The sequence below is a fragment of the Tachysurus fulvidraco genome, chromosome 20 (assembly GCF_022655615.1).
Source record: "Tachysurus fulvidraco isolate hzauxx_2018 chromosome 20, HZAU_PFXX_2.0, whole genome shotgun sequence".
NCBI classification, from domain to species: Eukaryota; Metazoa; Chordata; class Actinopteri; order Siluriformes; family Bagridae; genus Tachysurus; species Tachysurus fulvidraco.
This window is the reverse complement of record NC_062537.1, coordinates 6,638,873-6,657,945: the sequence shown is the minus strand read 5'-3', so window position 1 is coordinate 6,657,945 and position 19,073 is coordinate 6,638,873. Positions and strand designations below refer to the sequence as shown.

At 37.5% G+C, this 19,073-nt stretch overlaps 1 protein-coding gene and 1 long non-coding RNA gene across 2 annotated transcripts in view; both read left to right on the top strand.

Annotated features, from left to right (window-relative positions):
* grk3 (G protein-coupled receptor kinase 3) overlaps positions 1 to 19,073 on the top strand; it is a 57,965-nt gene that overhangs the window by 28,269 nt on the left and 10,623 nt on the right. The window contains exons 3-19 of the mRNA XM_027139416.2: positions 2,180 to 2,253; positions 4,672 to 4,773; positions 5,045 to 5,119; positions 5,572 to 5,633; positions 5,733 to 5,784; positions 5,947 to 6,038; positions 6,155 to 6,254; positions 6,374 to 6,452; positions 7,066 to 7,196; positions 8,223 to 8,317; positions 9,619 to 9,726; positions 10,335 to 10,401; positions 13,207 to 13,307; positions 13,551 to 13,617; positions 14,792 to 14,887; positions 15,253 to 15,415; positions 18,870 to 19,006. Coding sequence (XP_026995217.1) covers positions 2,180 to 2,253; positions 4,672 to 4,773; positions 5,045 to 5,119; positions 5,572 to 5,633; positions 5,733 to 5,784; positions 5,947 to 6,038; positions 6,155 to 6,254; positions 6,374 to 6,452; positions 7,066 to 7,196; positions 8,223 to 8,317; positions 9,619 to 9,726; positions 10,335 to 10,401; positions 13,207 to 13,307; positions 13,551 to 13,617; positions 14,792 to 14,887; positions 15,253 to 15,415; positions 18,870 to 19,006 — 1,601 coding nt within the window. The remainder of the gene's footprint in view (positions 1 to 2,179; positions 2,254 to 4,671; positions 4,774 to 5,044; positions 5,120 to 5,571; positions 5,634 to 5,732; positions 5,785 to 5,946; positions 6,039 to 6,154; positions 6,255 to 6,373; positions 6,453 to 7,065; positions 7,197 to 8,222; positions 8,318 to 9,618; positions 9,727 to 10,334; positions 10,402 to 13,206; positions 13,308 to 13,550; positions 13,618 to 14,791; positions 14,888 to 15,252; positions 15,416 to 18,869; positions 19,007 to 19,073) is intronic.
* LOC125139720 lies at positions 2,264 to 3,985 on the top strand. Its single transcript, XR_007138782.1, has 2 exons — positions 2,264 to 3,409; positions 3,640 to 3,985. It is a non-coding gene; the product is annotated as an uncharacterized LOC125139720 (long non-coding RNA).

The following is a 19,073-nucleotide window of genomic DNA, read 5'->3' as shown; positions in this document are numbered from 1 at the left end:
TCATTTGTTACTCTGACAATCCTGTAATAGTAATTCACCATCACTGTGTCAGGGGTTTTTAGCAGACATAATTCCTGGGAAATGTCTACACATACATCATGTCCCAGATAGTGTAATAGAACATGGTTGCATCCAGTGAACAAGTCACTAAAGTTTGTAATTATTCAAATATAAAGCTTTTCTTTTGCCACAACCTTATAAAATGGAAGGCATGGAGGTGGTGTGAATTTTGATTTGAAGTCAAACTGTTTCTTCTTCTGCAAATAGGTTTTTGTGTAATCTAGAAGTTTATTCTGTTTATTTCTATGTTGGAAAATAAATCTGAATAAATAAGTCTCAGATTTCAAACTTGGATTCTAGATGTGCACTTGACACTGATTAAATAAAATTTGTATTTTTCACTGAATGATGGAAAACCATATTTGGGGTTTCACTCAAATGTGCTGCTGTTTACCTTCAGAATAAATGTGTGGCTTTATCTCCTTCAATATTCCACAGTAATGTAGTCTGTACTCGCGTTGCCTGGCTAGTTTAATGTCGGTAATCAAACTTGTCCCCTTTAAACCTGCATATATATTTATACATGTTTACTGCATGTATGTATCTATATAAATCTGAGCAATGTATATTTGAATGTGATAAGCGTGTTTCTTCACTGCATAGAAAGTAAGCAGCCAAGGCATAACTTTCTGAAATCGGAGGAACTCCAGAATAATCGGAGGGAATTACATGTTGCCACTTCTAGTCAATTGCAATGTATTTTAATACAGCATATAGATGGGCAAGTAAAAGATTCATTATTTAGCCCACCAAGTGAAAGCTGTAAATAACACAGTCACATTTTTGCTCTGCCTAGCATCATTATTTTCTGTGTTGTGCTAGAAGGAAAATGATATGACTATTATGCAATACATTTTGTGTGTCTTCATGTTCCTCATTTTTTAAATGGTAAACTATCATAAGCCAATACAGCATCAGTGTTTATACATCATCAGCAGCATCATCATCATGTCCCACTGTTTAGGCTAGTGATTTGAACAGTCCTGTTTCCAGAATTGCATAATTTTATCTTTGGATCATTTTTTTTTGGTATCCCAGTAATGAACCATTCCTAAGATTTGTTTCCCCTTTATCCTTTCCTATCCACAGTGAAATGGATCATATTGGCTCAGATATTTGCTGCCATATTTTAGCTGCTACATTTTTCCCTTTCTCTTCCTCCTGCAGAATGGGACCTATTATTGTTCCCATAGCAACAATAAGGCTGATCTTTGCTAGCTGTTTTGATTTCTCTTTACTGCTACAAAACACCCACCCAGCCTGCACTTCCCACAAACGCCAAACCACATCACTATTATGTGACTGGTTCTTTAATAGCTTGCAAGTTCTGCAAATGTTACACTCAAGGGTAAACAGTCAGCAGCTGGCCTTGGAGTGTTGTCAAAGTGCAGCAGTCAGGGTGTTGAGGAAGGGAACCATTTGATGGTGGATTTGCCCAGTTAGTTGAATGGTGACTTTCTAATGATTAAGGGTGTAATTCTTTCACAACAACTAATCTGTGGTGCAGGTCATCAGACTTCATGTCCTCTCCAATAGGTTACTCTTTTTATTTATCCTCTCCATGAAGAGTGGTATGGTGCCTCATGGTGATTTAACACATCATAATGATATAACTATAGTGTGAGTTTCTAATTCCCATCATCTGTCACACTACACATGTCAAGTGAGGCACAGTGTGGTTGAAGAAATAAGAATTTTTACTATTCCATTTATAATTAACTTTCCTTGCTGGTTATTTTTCAGAATAATGTGCATGCAGGGATGCAGAGAAATTAAATATGGTGAAATATGTACAAAGCTCTCATAAAACTTGCGTTGTTTTTTTTGCTGTTGATGGCACAAACAAAGGGTGGGTGATCACCATACTTGGAGATATTTTTATGCTAATATGTATCCTGCCATAAAAGAAGAGACATTTATTGTAATTCTATTATGAGACATTTATTGTAATTCTGATTACATTTTTTTTTCATATTTCATTGTTTGCTGAACTTGATTGTAAATACTTTAAATGTACTTGTCAACTTGCAATACATGTCTCATTGCCCTTTCTGTATACATCATAAATACAACTTTCCAAGCTTATGTAAATGTTGTGCTTATGTCCCTCTATTTTCAGGGTTCCTGCTATTTAAGGATTTCTGTATGAATGAAATAGACGAGGCCGTTCCCCAGCTGAAGTTCTATGAAGAGGTAAGATAAATCTTCAGTTCTTTCATCTTTCTTTAATTCCTTTCTTTTTAGGGGCAAAATTCGGAAACTTCTAATTGTTTCTACTAAGACTGCATTTTTAAGCACTGCACAGCAATTGTGACTCAGTTAAATTAAGGGCATGTATCGTTATAAATACATTATAATCACTGTTCACTGGTCAACCATAGCATTAAAACCTGCCTAATATTTTTTTGACACCCCTTGTGACTACACTGCCTATAGCATCACACTGCCTTTGCTGCGTTGCATTGATTCCATAGTGTATACTGGTGCCATCAAGTGACATGCACCTCAGATGTCCAGATGAAGAAAAAAAATATCAATAATAAACTTGATTCATTAGACCAGACCACCTTCTTCCATTGTTTGATGGTCCAGTTCCGATGCTCCCAGTCAGCATGGGCACTCAGTCCAGTCTGAAACAACACAGCTCTATGTGCAGCAAGCTGTGATGGACTGTGTGTTTGAACCCTTTGGTCATAGACAGCATTAACTTTTTCAGCAGTAGACCATAGATACAGTAGCTTTTCAGTAGGGTAAGACCAAATTGGTAGTCTCCGTGCCATGAGTGCATCAGTGAGCCCAATCAACAGTTCTCCAGTTGTCCTTTTGGTATGTACTAACCACTGTATGCCAATGTCAAACTCTGTTAAATCCTTACTCTTACCCATTTTTATTGTGTTGAACACATCCTTGTGAACTGACTGTTCATTTATTTCCCTTGTATACTGAATGTTGTTCAGTTCACATATTAGTGGTTTAAATGTTTATAGCTATCATTAAGGATAAACATATCTTATTTCATCATTTGAAAATAATTCTGCACATAAATGAGGGTACTTAAAAAAAATGACTAATGTAAAAAAAAAAAAAAAACACAATTCTGCATGGTTGTGTTCTTACAGACTATCCAATGTTGGCAAAAACCAAAGTGCACCATAAATCAAGGATTGCTTACTTCAGCTTTACAGAGAGCTGTCTTGAACTCGTATCACATTTGCCCTGACACCTTTTAGAAACAGTATGTACACTGGGGGATCCAACCTTAACATGAGGAAGGTTCCTCTCAAGGGACAGCAGAAAAATCTTGACCTGACATGACAAACTGAAGAGTCTGTTTTGCTCCTGTTCAAAGGTAAAAATGTAGTAACATTGAAAGTCTTTTAACTTTTAAAAAATTCACCTAATAGACAATGGTTTTCAGTTTCATTCCATCAGTATACTGGAATTGGATTCAAATTATGCCACTCTGTATCCCCACTCTGTAAATTATGCAAAGTGGCATTTAAAATGTAGGTTTTTTTTTTTTTTGGCCAAACAGTGTACGCAATATCTTCTTTCTTGCTCACATGCTCTTCTGCCTAGCCAAGAAAAACGACAGACTGACTGACCGACTGACTTAGTTAATGCAAGACAAGGAGGGCCTTTGCAAAAGCATCCTCTTCCATGGAGTTAATGCCGTCTGCTTCTAGAGGTGATATTTGAAATCAATCCGGTATCACTCTTTCAGAACTTCATCCTCCATTCCAGCATTGTGTTATTTAGAAAATCTATAATAAAACACTTTTCAGCTGTCAATTGTTTTGTTTGCTTTATTTTTAATTCCAGTTTTGATATAAAGATTATAGTCATGTGATCACAGAAGTTCAGCAGAATTTTGTACAAATTAATGATTTGTAATAAATAAGATAAAAAGATGCATAATGTTTAACTGTTGTGAGGTGTATTTTATTGTTGCCTTGTAAAAGCTATAAACCCCTTGGGTTTTTTTATACTTTTAAATGGCTGCATTATGTCAGTAGTTCCAAAAAATGGCTATGAAAAATGACCTCAGGTGACACGTGTTCGTTTATTGAGCTCTGCCCAACAGAGAGGGACATGGAGAGCTCAAATTTCATTTGCAGATTTCAATTTATTATTTTGAATGATGACATGCTGCTTGTTAATATTGCCACCATGTTCTTTATACAAAAGCTGTCCCCTGGTGGTCCAGCGGCAGGATCCCACACTCTCATAGCCATAGCTTGCGTTAGATTCTTGGGCAGGGAACTAACCCAACCACTGATGGATTAATTCAGTGCTGGTCCCAAGCCCGTTGCATCAGGAAGGTAAAACCTGTGCCAAATTAAATATCTGGACCAGATGATCTGCTGTGGCAGTTCTGATCAGGGATCAGCCTAAGGAACACCACTAATTAGACTTTAGACTCTAACATCTACAGCACTGGGGGTACTAAAAAAAAAAAAAAAAGTTTTTCATGACGAGTCCTCTTCTAGTTGATCATTAGGTGCTCTAATTTTTGATGTGAAATGGCAGCATGGCCTGATGATTACTTGCCAGATTAAAGAGTCTGTGTTTTAGATTTCTGATTAACACACTCTTTATGTGTCTTCTCAGATTAAAGAATATGAGAAATTGGACTCTGAGGAGGAGAGACTAAGTCGCAGTCGGCAGATATATGATGGCTACATTATGAAGGAGCTCCTGTCATGCTCACATGTAAGACCACAGACTCACTGTCTATATATATATATATATATATATATATATATATATATATATATATATATATATATATATATATATATATATATATATATATACACACACACACTTCTCGAGAATTGTTGGCTTTTTGACTGAGGGAAAGCAAGAGACATGTCTGACTGATTAATGCTCTAAAAACATGCCTTCTTCCTGAGCTTTGGCCAGCATCTTGTATATATCCATATAGGTTTAGTACTGTGTGTCTCTGTACTCTGTCTTGTAGCCTTTCTCTAAGAAAGCCGTGGACCATGTCCAGTCTCACTTGGCTAAGAAACAGGTGCCTCCATCCCTCTTTCAGGTGAGCAGCATTAAGCAAACTTGATTTCGCCAGTAGGATTTTGCCTGCATGATTGGCCACATTTATAATAAATACGTTTATTAATATGTTTTCTGCTTTGTCTGTCAGGGATAAAGTATTCCTCTTTTCAGTTACTGTGCAGTTACTCTCTTAATTAATATGTAAATGTAAATTATAAGTAATACCTTTTGTAATTTATATTGCTTGACCAGTGGGAAAAGTTGCAATTCATTACATGTTTTAATGTTAAATATCTTTCCTGACATAAATCAGTAAATCTGTGACATTAAAAGAGAAATATATTCTGCTTTGGACATGCAGTATAGTGGGTTTTTGAAATTATAGCAGCATGTGAAAGTAATTTTATGTTTACATTAATTAAGCAGTCTGTCATGTTTGTGGGAATTTAATACAAAGCCCCTCATATACAATTTTGTTTTTTTCTTTTCTAGCCATACATTGTTGAAATCTGTGACAGTCTGCGAGGAAAGATCTTTCAGAAGTTCATAGAAAGGTGTGATTCTGTTTGGCTGTTTTTCTTCACCAAGAACTTGTTTTTCCTGTTGCCTTATCTTTGTTGTTTAAAAATGAAACCTGTTTATCTTTCATATAGCGACAAGTTTACTCGTTTCTGCCAGTGGAAGAATGTAGAGCTAAATATCCATGTAAGTTTTCTGCTGAACGAACATGCAACCTTTCAGTTAGGAGGTATTTATAAGGAGACATTAAAAACTTAAAGACGTGAAGAATACATTACTACATAGTACTGTAGGTGAATGTTAACTGAGATTTTTCTGTAATAACATGTTTTGTGTGTGTCCATGTAGTTAACCATGAACGATTTTAGTGTTCATCGGATCATTGGTAGAGGTGGGTTCGGAGAGGTGTATGGCTGCAGGAAGGCTGACACAGGAAAAATGTGAGTATTTGTTACTAAGAATTTGGTTTTAAGAATACTATATTCATTTAATTTTTTTTTTTATTTGCATACATCACAGTTTTTTTTTAATATCTGCATGGGTTTATGTCCTATAGGTATGCCATGAAGTGTTTGGATAAGAAGCGGATTAAGATGAAGCAGGGTGAGACCCTGGCACTCAATGAGAGAATCATGCTGTCTTTGGTCAGCACAGGGGTGGGTTGTCATGTTTACACCACGGTCTTGTGAAATAAGGCTGCTTTTCTCCCTCATGCAACAGTTCAATCTGCTAATTTTACTTCTGCCTTTTAACTCCTCTCTCTCTCTCAATCCAGGACTGTCCATTTATCGTGTGTATGACGTATGCTTTCCATACTCCTGATAAGCTGTGTTTCATTCTGGACTTGATGAATGGTGAGAGCTGCTATTTCTTCATGCTCTGTAGCATGCCAGGCACTACCCTGCATCTCAGGATACTAATTCCCAATAGGATTACGCTAATAGAGATGTTAATTACAGGCAACCAGTGGAACATTACACAAGCAATACTTAGTTCTTACCCATGCATTTACTCATGTTATAATTAGCTCTACTTCTCTGAATGTTGTTGACTTATTTCCCTGATGTAAAATATCTAAAAACTGCATGAAAACTTGTAATAAGGTAAACATTGGTACCAGTTCCTAGAACTACCTTCAGCACAATTCAAAACATTGTTGATTTAAATGTAAAACAGAAATCTTATAATTGGATGTTCTTAAATATAGTAAATTATCAATTAAAATATCTGGTCTTTTTCTGTGGAAAACATGTACAAAGCTAGTGAGAGAAATATGAATAATAAATAATCGAATTAATTGGCCAGTTCCCATTCGCTCAAGTGCTATTGTTTTAAATGTGTGTTATTTGTAGACTTGACTTACAGCATACATTATACAAGTTCAAAGTGTATAATAAAATTGAGATTTCTGAATTGTTTGTACAGCCATACAATAAAGTATGTTGAATACATGAATTCATGTTTTAGGTGGGGATCTCCACTATCATCTTTCTCAACATGGAGTATTTAGTGAGAAGGAAATGCGTTTCTATGCAGCAGAAATTATCCTGGGTTTGGAGCACATGCACAACCGTTTTGTTGTCTACCGAGACCTTAAGGTAAAGGGCAAATGTTTCTATACCCCTCTGTACTCAAGTGGCTTTGGATTTATTTTTACTTGGAATATTTTCACCTCTCTCTCGAATGTGCAACACTTCAAAAGGTGGTATTAAAGATACCATATGGAGGGAAAAAAATCTCTTTCCTCTTTCATCTAACTCAGATGTTTAACACTGTGCCCTCTGAAGTAGCATCATCACAAGTTACCAACTGAGACTCAGATTCAGTTCCAACCTCAAATAATGCTAAATATCCAGATTACCTATGTGCTTTTCAAGCCATTTTAATTGTTAATTGTTCTGCACTTTTGGTACCTGCTAGATTTTGTTTGGGGATACAGTGAGTTATCTTCCCAGTTTGACTGACAGTCTACTGGGCTGTTTCTCTAAAGCAGAACTGGGTTCATCCAGTAGAAGGGTTAGTTTGGAGGGCATTTTGATGTGCATTTTGACAGTAACATTTAGGTGAGAAATTTAGCAAGTACTGTATTGTATGCATTAATTGTCATAAAGATTAAAATGTGGTTGTAAAAAGCTTCTTAATTGTGTATATGATATGGCTTCAGATAAACTTATCAAAAGGAAATTTGAATACAGAATTTAAAAATTTTCCCAAATATACCATTATGATGCCAGACAACAACAGTGTCTAGTGAGCAATATTTGTTTGTATTTAACTGTTTAGGTTCAGTTGTCAATAAAACTTAAAAGGTGTTTGGAGACAAGTTTATTTGTACAAATTTCCTGTAGCTTTGTGTGATTATCTTAATTTTACCCATAAATATTGTTTTATTTTATACAATAGGGAGAGACACAAAACAACCAAATCATTAAAAGAAAAAAAAAATATTATGAATTAACCTAAAAAATAAGGTTAATTTTTATCCTGAGATTATGTATAGAGTTAGATTTAGGTGTGGTATTCTTATTGACATTAAGAATCATATCAGAAAGCTTGTAAGGTGTGAGCATTTGTGTGGCTTCAAAGTAATGAGCGTTAATCATCTCTTCCACCCCTTTTCTTAGCCTGCCAACATCCTCCTAGATGAGCACGGCCATGTTCGCATCTCTGACTTGGGTTTAGCCTGCGATTTCTCAAAGAAGAAACCCCATGCCAGTGTGTGAGTGCTCATAAAGTTTCATTTAATTAATAATTTCATTTAGCTTCTAAAACATCTGTATTATTATTCATTCATCTCCTATATAGTGCATTACTAATTTCTGTGATGTTTTCAGTAAATAGTACGCAAGTTTAAAAATCATAAACAATTAAGGAGCAGTATACAAATAGTGTACTAAAAAGTAGACTAAATTTTTTGTGGCATGTATTACACAAGAGGTTGTAAACATTTCTTTGAGATTCTGGTCCTTATTTCCCTGATTGTATTCCTGCAGATTTTTACAGCGCACTTTCATGTTCAGAATCCCCTGTTCTACCATATCCCAATGGTGTTCTTTTGGATTCAGATCCATTGTCTGTAAAGTCCAATGAAAAATATTGAACTTGTCCTGTTTAATGTGAGATGACTCTTGTTTGCGGCCTGGTGCTTTATCATGTTTGAAGTAGTGGAAGTTGAATAAATTGTGGCTATGAAGTCCACATGCTGAACAACGATACATTCAATTGATGATTAATTGATATTAAGGGTGCCCAAGGTGTGCACTCCCCACACTATTACACCACTTCCACCAGCATGGACTGTTCACACAGTGCAGGTTGGGTCTATGGATGGTGTTAATGCGGTTGGTGCAAAATCCTGACCCTACCATCCGTGTTACTTAGAAGTTGAAATTCCAGTTTTGGTGGCCCTGCAACCTCAGCATTCTGTTCTTGGCTGACAAAGTAACTGTTGTCTTTCTGTCAGCTTGAACCAGTCTGGCTGTTCTCCCTTATCATCAAGGCTCTTCCATCTGCAAAGCTGCCACTCACTGTATACCTTTTTCTTTATTGCACCATTCAGAGTAAACAGGGATGTAGGGATAAGTAAACAATAAAAAGTCACTGGTATAGCTGACTTGTACACAAATGTAAAATCAAGATAATGATTAAAATGTAAACATTTTTATTCAAACTAGCATACGACTGTGTGCTATAAAATATATATTATAAAAATAAGATATAAAAATATCTTTTCAAATGTTGTTTTTCCAAATTTGTCATTATTTGACTATCTCTTGATAGATATCATCAAGGGCCTGATAACAAGCTCATTAATGGAACCATGACTGATGGTATCCCACAGCAAGGGTGCTAGAAAAGCTGCTCTAAAAAATGCTAAATATCATACAGGGCTTGCAAGTTTTTTTTTTTTTTTTTGTGGATATTTTTCCCCAGTAATATTTTTGGAGAACTTGCACGAAGTTTAATAGGAATTTTATTGTAATGCATGGAATAAAAGTGAACACTTGTGGTCTTTTCTAGGGGCACCCATGGCTATATGGCACCAGAGGTTCTGCAAAAAGGGACAGCATATGATAGCAGCGCTGACTGGTTTTCACTGGGCTGCATGCTGTTTAAACTTCTGCGAGGGTAAGAACCAGCACGATCTTTCTGTAAAAGCAAAATCATGAATGCTATTTTTTTCTGTTATAATTATCTATTTATACTATTATCTTTTTGGTTTATTTATTTAAATTTGTTGGTGGCGCTGGGGTGCTCACTGTGTTTGCCTTTCACTGTTTGTTTCTCAAACCTGTTTGATGTGGGGAGTAAAGTTTAAATGTCAGGGGTCTCAACACAGGAGGTCAGCTCAGAGACTTCACAGAGGAGACAGACGGAGTGGGTAGATGAGGGGGTTGTCAAAACCAGCTGTGTAGCATTTACTATAGAGGGTGCAAGAGATCTAATGGGGAGGGCTATGAAATGCTATGTCTGTTCACTGAGGGATGTGCATGTATGTGCATTTGCATTTAAAAACCAGGTAGTCAAATTAACCTGGAAACATGTATAACAAAACAGCTGTAAAGCTATGGTGTCTAATTGTTGACATTAATTTCATTGCCTCTAGTAACAGTGTGAATATGTGGCTCATATTCAGTTTCTGTGTATTCCTATGTACCTTTGAGTACAAAGACTCCACTCTCTCTATTTGCATGGCTTACTTTAAGTAATATAACAAGTTCTTCGGCTTCTCACAGGCACAGTCCATTCCGGCAACACAAGACCAAAGACAAACATGAGATTGACCGAATGACACTTACTATGGTAAGGCAAATGTATATTTATTACTGTAATTTATACATGTTCAGTGTGTGTTGTGTTGTTGGGCATATATGTATGGTAATGTGTGTGTGTGTGTGTGTGTGTGTGTGTGTGTGTGTGTTTGCCCCCTTCCTGACGTGCAAAAAAAATCAGGAAGGGGGCAAACACTTTCACACCACTTTGTATTTGAATACTGAACAAAATTATAAAGGCAACACTTGTTTTTGCCCCATTTTTCATGAGCTAAACTCAAAGATCTAAGACTTTTTCTGTGTATACAAAAGGCCTATTTCTCTCAAATATTGTTCACAAATCTGTGTTAGTGAGCACTTCCATTTTGTCAAGATAATCTATCCACCTCACAGGTATAGACATATCAAGATGCTGATTAAACAGCATGATTATTGCACAGGTGTGCCTTAGGCTGACCACAATAAAAGGCCACTCTAAAATGTGCAGCTTTTATCACACAGCACAATGCCACAGATATGAGGGATCGTGCATTTGGCATGCCAACTACAGGAATATCCATCAGAGCTGTTGCCCATGAATTGAACGTTCATTGGCAGTACATCCAACCTGCCTCACAACAGCGGACCACGTGTAACCACACCAGCCCAGGACCTCCACATCCAGCATTTTCACCTCCAGGATCATCTGAGACTAGCCACCCAGACAGCTGCTACAACAATCGGTTTGCGTAACCAAAGAATTTCTGCACAAACCGCACAGAAACCATCTCAGGGAACCTCATCAAGATCATCCAGTTTGTCGTTGTATCCAACTTGAGTGGGCAAATGCTCACATTTGATGGCGTCTGGCAGTTTGGAGAGCTGTTTTCTTCACGGATGAATCCCGGTTTTTACTGTACAGGGCGGATGGCAGACAGCGTGTATTGCATCATGTGGGTGAGCTGTTTACTGATGTCAACATTGTGGATCGAGTGGCCCATGGTGGTGGGATTATGGTATGGACAGACGTATGTTATGGACAACGACATGGCTTTCATCCACGACCATCACCTCATGTTGCATCATGATAATGCACAGCCCCATGTTGCAAGGATCTGTACACAATTCCTGGAAGCTGAAAACATCCCAGTTCTTGCATGGCCAGCATAGTCACCGGACCCTTTGAGTGTGTTTGGGATACTCTGGATCGGCGAAAGTACGAGTTCTAGTTCCTGCCAATATCCAGCAACTTCGCACAGCCATTGAAAAGGAATGGACCAACATTCCACAGGTCACAATCAACAACCTGATCAACTCCATGCAAAGATGTGTTGAACTGCATGAGGAAAATGGTGGTCACACCAGATACTGACTGGTTTTCGGACCCCCTAATACAGTAAAACTGCACATTTTAGAGTGGCCTTTTATTGTGGTCAGCCAAAGGCACACCTGTGCAATAATCATGCTGTCTAATCAGTATCTTGATATGCCACACCTGTGGTGGAGGTGGATAAATTATCTCAGCCCAGGAGAAGTGCTCACTAACACAGATTTGTGAACAATATTTGAGAGAAATAGGCCTTGTTTACATAGAAGTAGTCTTAGATCTTTGAGTTCAGCTCATGAAAAATAGGGGCAACAACAAAAGTATTGCATTTGTAATTTTGTGTTCTGTGTGTGTACACACACGCACACACACAGTCGTGAAAAGTGTTTGCCCCTTCCTTATTTATTTATTTGTTTGTTTGTTTTTGTTTGTTGCATGCTTGTCACACTTTAATGTTTCAAATCATCACACAATTTTAAATATTAGTCAAAGATACAAGTAAACACAACATGCAGCTTTTAAATGAAGGTTATTATTATTAAGAGGAAAAATCCAAACCTACATGGCCCTGTTTGGAAAAAGTGCTTGCCCCCTCAACCTAATAACTGGTTGGGTCATCCTTTAGCAGCAAGAACTGCAATCAAGCGTTAACTTGCAACGAGTCAATTACAGCGATGTGGTGGAATTTTGGTCCATTCATTTTGTTTTTCTTCAGCCATTCATAGGTTGACTTGCTGGTGTACTTCAGAATTTTTTGGTAAACAACAGAATTCATGGTTCCATTTATCATAGTAAGTCTTCCAGGTCCTGAAGCAGCAAAACAGCCCCAGACCATCACATTCCCACCACATTTTACTGCTGGTATGATGTTCTTTATCTGAAATTTGGTGTTACTTTTATGCCATATGTAATGGGACACACACCGTCCAAAATGTTCAACTTTTGTCTCGTCAGACAACAGAGTATTTTCCCAAAAGTCTTTGGGATCATCAGGATGTTTTCTGGCAATTCTGAGACGAGCCTTTATGTTCTTTTTGCTCAGCAGCGTTTTTCATCTTGGAACTCTGCCATGCAGGCCATTTTTGCCCAGTCTCTTTCTTATGGTAGAGTCATGAACACTGACCTTAACCGAGGTAATTGAGGCCTGCAGATTTTTGGATGTTGTTGTGGGGTCTTTTGTGACATCTCTGAGTCGTCACTGCACTCTTGGGGTAATATTGGTCAGCCGGCCACTCCTGGGAAGGTTCACCACTGTTCCATGTTTTTGCCATTTGTGGATAATGTCTCTTACTGTGGTTCACTGGAGTCCCCAAAGCAATAGAAATGGCTTTATAACCTTTTCCAGACTGATAGATTTCAACAAACGTGCAAAGAAATAAAGAAAAATCAGGAAGGGGAAACACTTTTTCGTGTGTGTGTGTGTGTGTGTGTGCGTGCGTGTGTGCGCGCACACAAATAATCATGTACCAAGCATGTACAAATAATGTGTATGTATGTATATCTGACATTACTCTAATGCTCCCTTCTAAGAATGTAGAGTTGCCAGACTCCTTTTCATCTGAACTAAAGTCTCTTTTGGAAGGACTTCTACAAAGAGATGTGGCAAAGAGATTGGGCTGCCAGGGTCAGGGGTAAGTGTGTTGATTTTTACTCGTTTTACATAATCAAAAACCATCACACTGTCTAGATGTGTGTCAATTTTATACATTAAACTATGCAATGTTAATATATAAAATTCTACTTATTCTATATTGGTCTTACTTGTTTACCCTTACGTTTATGGTGAGCATAGACCCAAAGATTAACTGAAGCACTGACACCCTGATATTGGTGTCTAATGTGGCTTTATTCCTTTTCACTGTTGCATGCTGTAGGGCTTCAGAAGTGAAGGAACATCTGTTTTTCAAAGGAATCGACTGGCAACAGGTCTATCTCCAGAAGGTAAGGCTGAAGGTTTATATGTGAATTACTAATTTATTAAATTAGAATGATATTTAGTTTCCTGGTGCTTCCTTGTTAAGATTTCCCAGAACTCTATGTAGGAGTCCAGTATTTGCTAAAACATTACTTTACTGGCTTATATTTTTCCCTATTTCTCCCCATACCATTAAAAAAAAAGTATTTTTATATATACACATTATTTAACAAATATTCTCAACAGTTACCCAGGTAAGATAGGCCCAGCGTTCTGTTGTATCATTTTAGGCCATATCTTGAGAATTTTGGAACCTTAATTGATAGCTGGTTGCATGGATTTGCACCAGACCTAAAAGTCAAAATCAAAACACTCTTCCACTCATTTCTTCAAAACATGAGAAATTGTGCTAATCTGTAAGATGATTTTTTTTTTTTTTTAGAGGTTTTCTCAAGAGACTTGGTTGCTTGATTTACAACTGGAGTTTTGATAGAACCTCACAATTGCTTCTTTTAGTGTATTTTCTTTTACATTTATTTTAAAAATGAATATTCAAAATTCTGAAGATGAATTTTATGTTCTGTTGTAGTGTTACTGGGATTCACTTTTAAATTGTCATTTTCTTTTGCCCATTCTGAAACAATGAGTGTAGTTCAGCAATAAAAATGGACACATTTCCCCATCCATCTACATCAGCGAAACAAACTTGCATTGTTCTTGTATTATTCAAAGCTATTATTACTACCGTAATTTTTTTTAAGGAGCAGTCAGTGACAAGAACTACAATAGTGACAGTTTTAAAGAGAAATAGAGCTTGTCAGTTTGTATTGCTTTGCATGATATCTATACATAGTTTACAGTTTTGTCTTGGACAGACAGGAATGTTTTATCTCAGACACTCCATCTATTAAATTTCAAATTAAATTCTTCCACATATACCAGAGTGTGAGGAGAATGATGCTCACACTGCCCTGTTGTTTCTACTAAACATAATACATTAAGTTTAAATTACCCTTGAGGGGACACTATTCATGTTTATGGTCTTAAAAAAAAGTGTACAGTAAAAATTCACAATTTGCACAAAAACTTGGCTGTTTTGTTTTTTCCTTTTTTTTCTTTTTTGCAAAAGTCTGGTCACTTGAGTTAATATTTAAGTTGTCCACAGTTGTCCAGGTGTATTAATGGTTCTGTTTATTGTAGTATTCTCCACCACTGATTCCTCCTCGTGGAGAGGTGAATGCTGCTGACGCCTTCGACATTGGTTCTTTTGATGAGGAGGACACCAAAGGCATAAAGGTACTGCATCTAAATTAATCCAAAAGCAACACTTTAATATCCACTGTCTGTATTTTTTTAAATAATGGTAGACGACTTTAGCTTCAGTGTGACCCCTATGAGCTCTCATGAAGTGGAACAAAAGTGTGTTTGTTGCATTTTGCAATGGCTGCAGAATTGCTTAGCAACATGTGCCTGTTTGCTAGGAGGTCATGATTGTTGCTCATGTATGTGTTTTTTGTATTAGAACAAGTCATACACTTGTTTCACAGTCCTGCATGTTTAGTGCTGGCTTTGTCTTTGTAGGATTGGTTTTCCCACGAGGGCTAGTTTGCATGTGTTTCCTTGCTCTCTTGACTATTCTTTTCTATGGTTCTGGGTTTCAGCTGCTGGACAGTGATCAGGAGCTGTATAAAAACTTTCCCCTGGTGATCTCAGAGCGCTGGCAACAGGAGGTGGCTGAAACGGTGTATGAGGCAGTCAACAGTGACACGGATAAGAATGAGGCACGCAAGCGAGCCAAGAACAAGCAACAAGGCCACGAGGAGGGTGAGGTTCTAACATGTACAACTCAACACAGCAATCATGAACACCCGAGAGCTCATGCATGCAGAATGGATAGATAGTTCTTTCCTCTGACGATGCATGAGTAGCAGATCAAAAAGATGTTTGGCTAGCTTTTGTATTCTTTGGAGCTCGTAATGACCTCCTAAATAAACATGTTCACAGTGGCAATAAATATGTACTATGTGCATAATATTCATTTGACAATGTTTTTGAGTTTAAAAACATCTGTTAGTATCTAATCTGTAAGACTATTATGTAATAGTATGTGCAAGCATTGCCTGCCTAGCAAGCAAAAGGGCAGCATGGGTGTCTCTTGCAGAAATTTGTCTCAAAATGAAATAAAAACATAGCCAGTTTCCAAATGTCTTTACATATTAAACAATTGGCCAGGAATAATAGCAGCTGCATGTGTACTTTTAGCCTACAATTTACAACCATATTTACTGTTTTCAGGGATTTGTATTTTCATGCAGTATAGCAAGCAGCGTATCTGGTGCAGCACTGCAAACTGTAAAATCTGGCAAATACAAGTCAAGAGCTTGATGTTCACATCAAACACCGGAGTGTAGGGAAAATGTGTTGGTTAGAGAGCCCATTCTGACCCTCAAAAATGCCTTCATCCTGTTTAGGCTGTTGGGTAGCCAGATGCCCTTCCGTGCATCACTTGTCACATCTGAACGTGTACATATGTGTGCATACATTTATAGTTTTATTGGCATCCAAGGCTCATTGATGCATGTGGGGAGCAAAGGTTAGGTCCTGGCATTCATGTAGTTAAGTTGACCCCTGCCTGTACATTGTAGCGGTCCAAGTACACACATGGACAAAATTGTTGGTACCCTTCGGTCAATGAATTAAAAACTCACAATGGTCACAGAAAAAACTTTAATCTGACAAAATTAATAATAAATAAATTTTATGAATGTTATGTTATGAATGTTAACCAATGAAAGTCAGACATTGCTTTTCAACCATGCTTCAACGAAATTATTAAAAAAAAAAAAAAACTCATGGAACAGGCCTAGACAAAAATGATGGTACCCCTAACTTAATATTTTGTTGCACAACCTTTTTGAGTCAATCACTGCAATCAGATGATTCTGCACCTCAGCAGGTATTTTGGCCCACTCCTCATGAACAAAAATGCTCCAGTTGTTTCCAGTTTGAAGGTGGTCTTTTCCAGACGGCATGTTTCAGCTCCTTCCAAAGATGCTCAATAGGATTTGAGGTCAGGGCTCACAGAAGGCACTTTAGAATAGTCTAAGGTTTTTCTCTTAGCCATTCTTGGGGGTTTTTTTTAGCTGTGTGTTTTGGGTCATTGTCCTGTTGCAAGGCCCATGACCTGCGACTGAGACCAAGCTTTCTGACACTGACCAGCACATTTCTCTCTAGAATCCCTTGATAGTCTTCAGATTTCATTGTACCCTGCACAGATCCAAGACCTCCTGTGCCAGATGCAGCAAAGCAGCCCCAGAACATAACAGAGCCTCCTCCATGTTTCACAGAAGGGACAGTGTTATTTTCTTGATATGCTTCATTTTTACGTCTGTGAACATAGAGCTGATGTGCCTTGGCAAAAAGTTACAATTTTGTCTCATCTGTCCATAGGACATTCTCCCAGAAGCATTGTGGCTTGTCAACATGTAGTTATGCATATTCCAGTCTAGCTTTTTTATGATTTGTGTCCTCCTTGGTCGTCTCCCATGTAGTCCACTTTGGCTCAAACAACGACTGATGGTGCGATCTGACACTGATGTTCCTTGAGCATGAAGTTCACATTGGATCTCTTTAGAAGTCTTTCTGGGCTCTTTTGTTACCATTCGGATTTTCCGTCTATTTGGTTTGTCATCAATTTTCCTCCTGCGGCCACCTCCAGGGAGGTTGGCTACAGTCCCATGGATCTTAAATTTCTGAATAATATGTGCAACTGTAGTCATAGGAACATCTAGCTGCTTGGAGATGGTCTTGTAGCCTTTACCTTTATCATGCTTGTCTATAATTTGCTTTCTAATCTCCTGAGACAACTCTTTCCTTCGCTTCCTCTGATCCATGTTGAGTGTGGTACACACCATGTCACCAGACAACACAGTGACTACCTGGAGCCCTATATATAGGCCCACTGACTGTTTACAAGATTGTAGACACTTGCAATGCTAATTAGTGGACACACCTTGAATTAACATGTCCCTTTGGTCACATTATTTTCAGTCTTTTCTAGGGGTACCATCATTTTTGTCTAGGCCTGTTCCGAGTTTATTTTTTTTGAATAATTATGTTGATGCATGGTTGAAACGCAATGTCTGATTTTCATTGGTAAACATTCCTAGAATTTTTATTTATTATTACTTTTGTCAGATTAAAGTTTTTTCTGTGACCATTGTAAGTTTTTCTTTCATTGACCGAAGGGTACCAACAATTTTGGCAACCAGTGTACATCCTTTCAAGGCCCCTTCTTTCAGCAGGTTAGATTGCCCTGCCACACTGCAAAAAGTGGGTGTTGATTTGGCCTCTAAATTCCCGAGATTAGTCTGATCGAGCATGCACATGAATTTGCCTATGCTTCGATCCCAAAGGGAGATGTTAAAGCGCAAAGATTTTGTGTGAATTTTTTTTCTTCGATAAAGTCACTGAAGCAGTGACTATACTAGGCAAGACCACTGCACCCTGGTGCATCTCCAAAATAGGAAAGAAAAAAAAAGGACAACAGGTTACATTGCACATCAAGACAGTGATTGTTTTTTGACATTATAATACTTGTTTACAGAAATATGGTTCTTCTTGAGCAGACTTTTAATCAGCAAATTTCCATTGAAGTGTTTAGGCATCTGCGGGAAAGAATTACGAAAAACTGCAATGTGTCAATTCACCTGCACAAAGTCAACAAATGTTTTCCCCTTTAGTCTCATTTTTAATTTTTGAACAAAAAGATGCTAGGAGTGAGATTTGGTAAATATGGTGGTAAATATGGTGGTGAATATTATGGTTTTCTGTTTGAACAACTGAACAGCCACATACATAAACTGGTGTATGGGTGTTCCTAATAAAGTAGTTGGTTAGTCTGATTTCAGTTGGCATGTTGAATTTAAGAGCTGAGTTTTACTATAAATAATAATAAATGATAACTCATGATGTTTTTTTTTTTTTTGATAAAGCTGAGAAGACTCTTCTCAAGTCAGGGTATGAACACATTGTCTGCTGTGATGCACTCAAATCAGTTGACTGTGTATCAATTTGTAATAGTGAACTAATAGTATTTGTTTTAGCCTACACGCAAATATTATAAATCCGTCAGGAGCATATTTATAGAAAATGACTTGGCTATTATAGTCTGACTAGTGTTGTTTTTCTTCAATTTGGCCATTCGAGCTTTTCTTTAAACCTAGTATGATTTTTCATAATCTGTTTTGTGGTGATTTTTTTACCCTCTATCTCTTAGACTATGCCTTGGGCAAGGACTGCATCATGCATGGCTACATGCTGAAGCTTGGAAACCCATTCCTGACTCAGTGGCAGCGCCGATACTTCTACCTGTTTCCTAACCGTGTAGAATGGAGAGGAGAGGGCGAGTCTAGGGTATGTATGCAATTTTCTGCAACCAATATTTTTGTTTTTGTTTGTTGTTGTTTTTTTTAAGAACTAA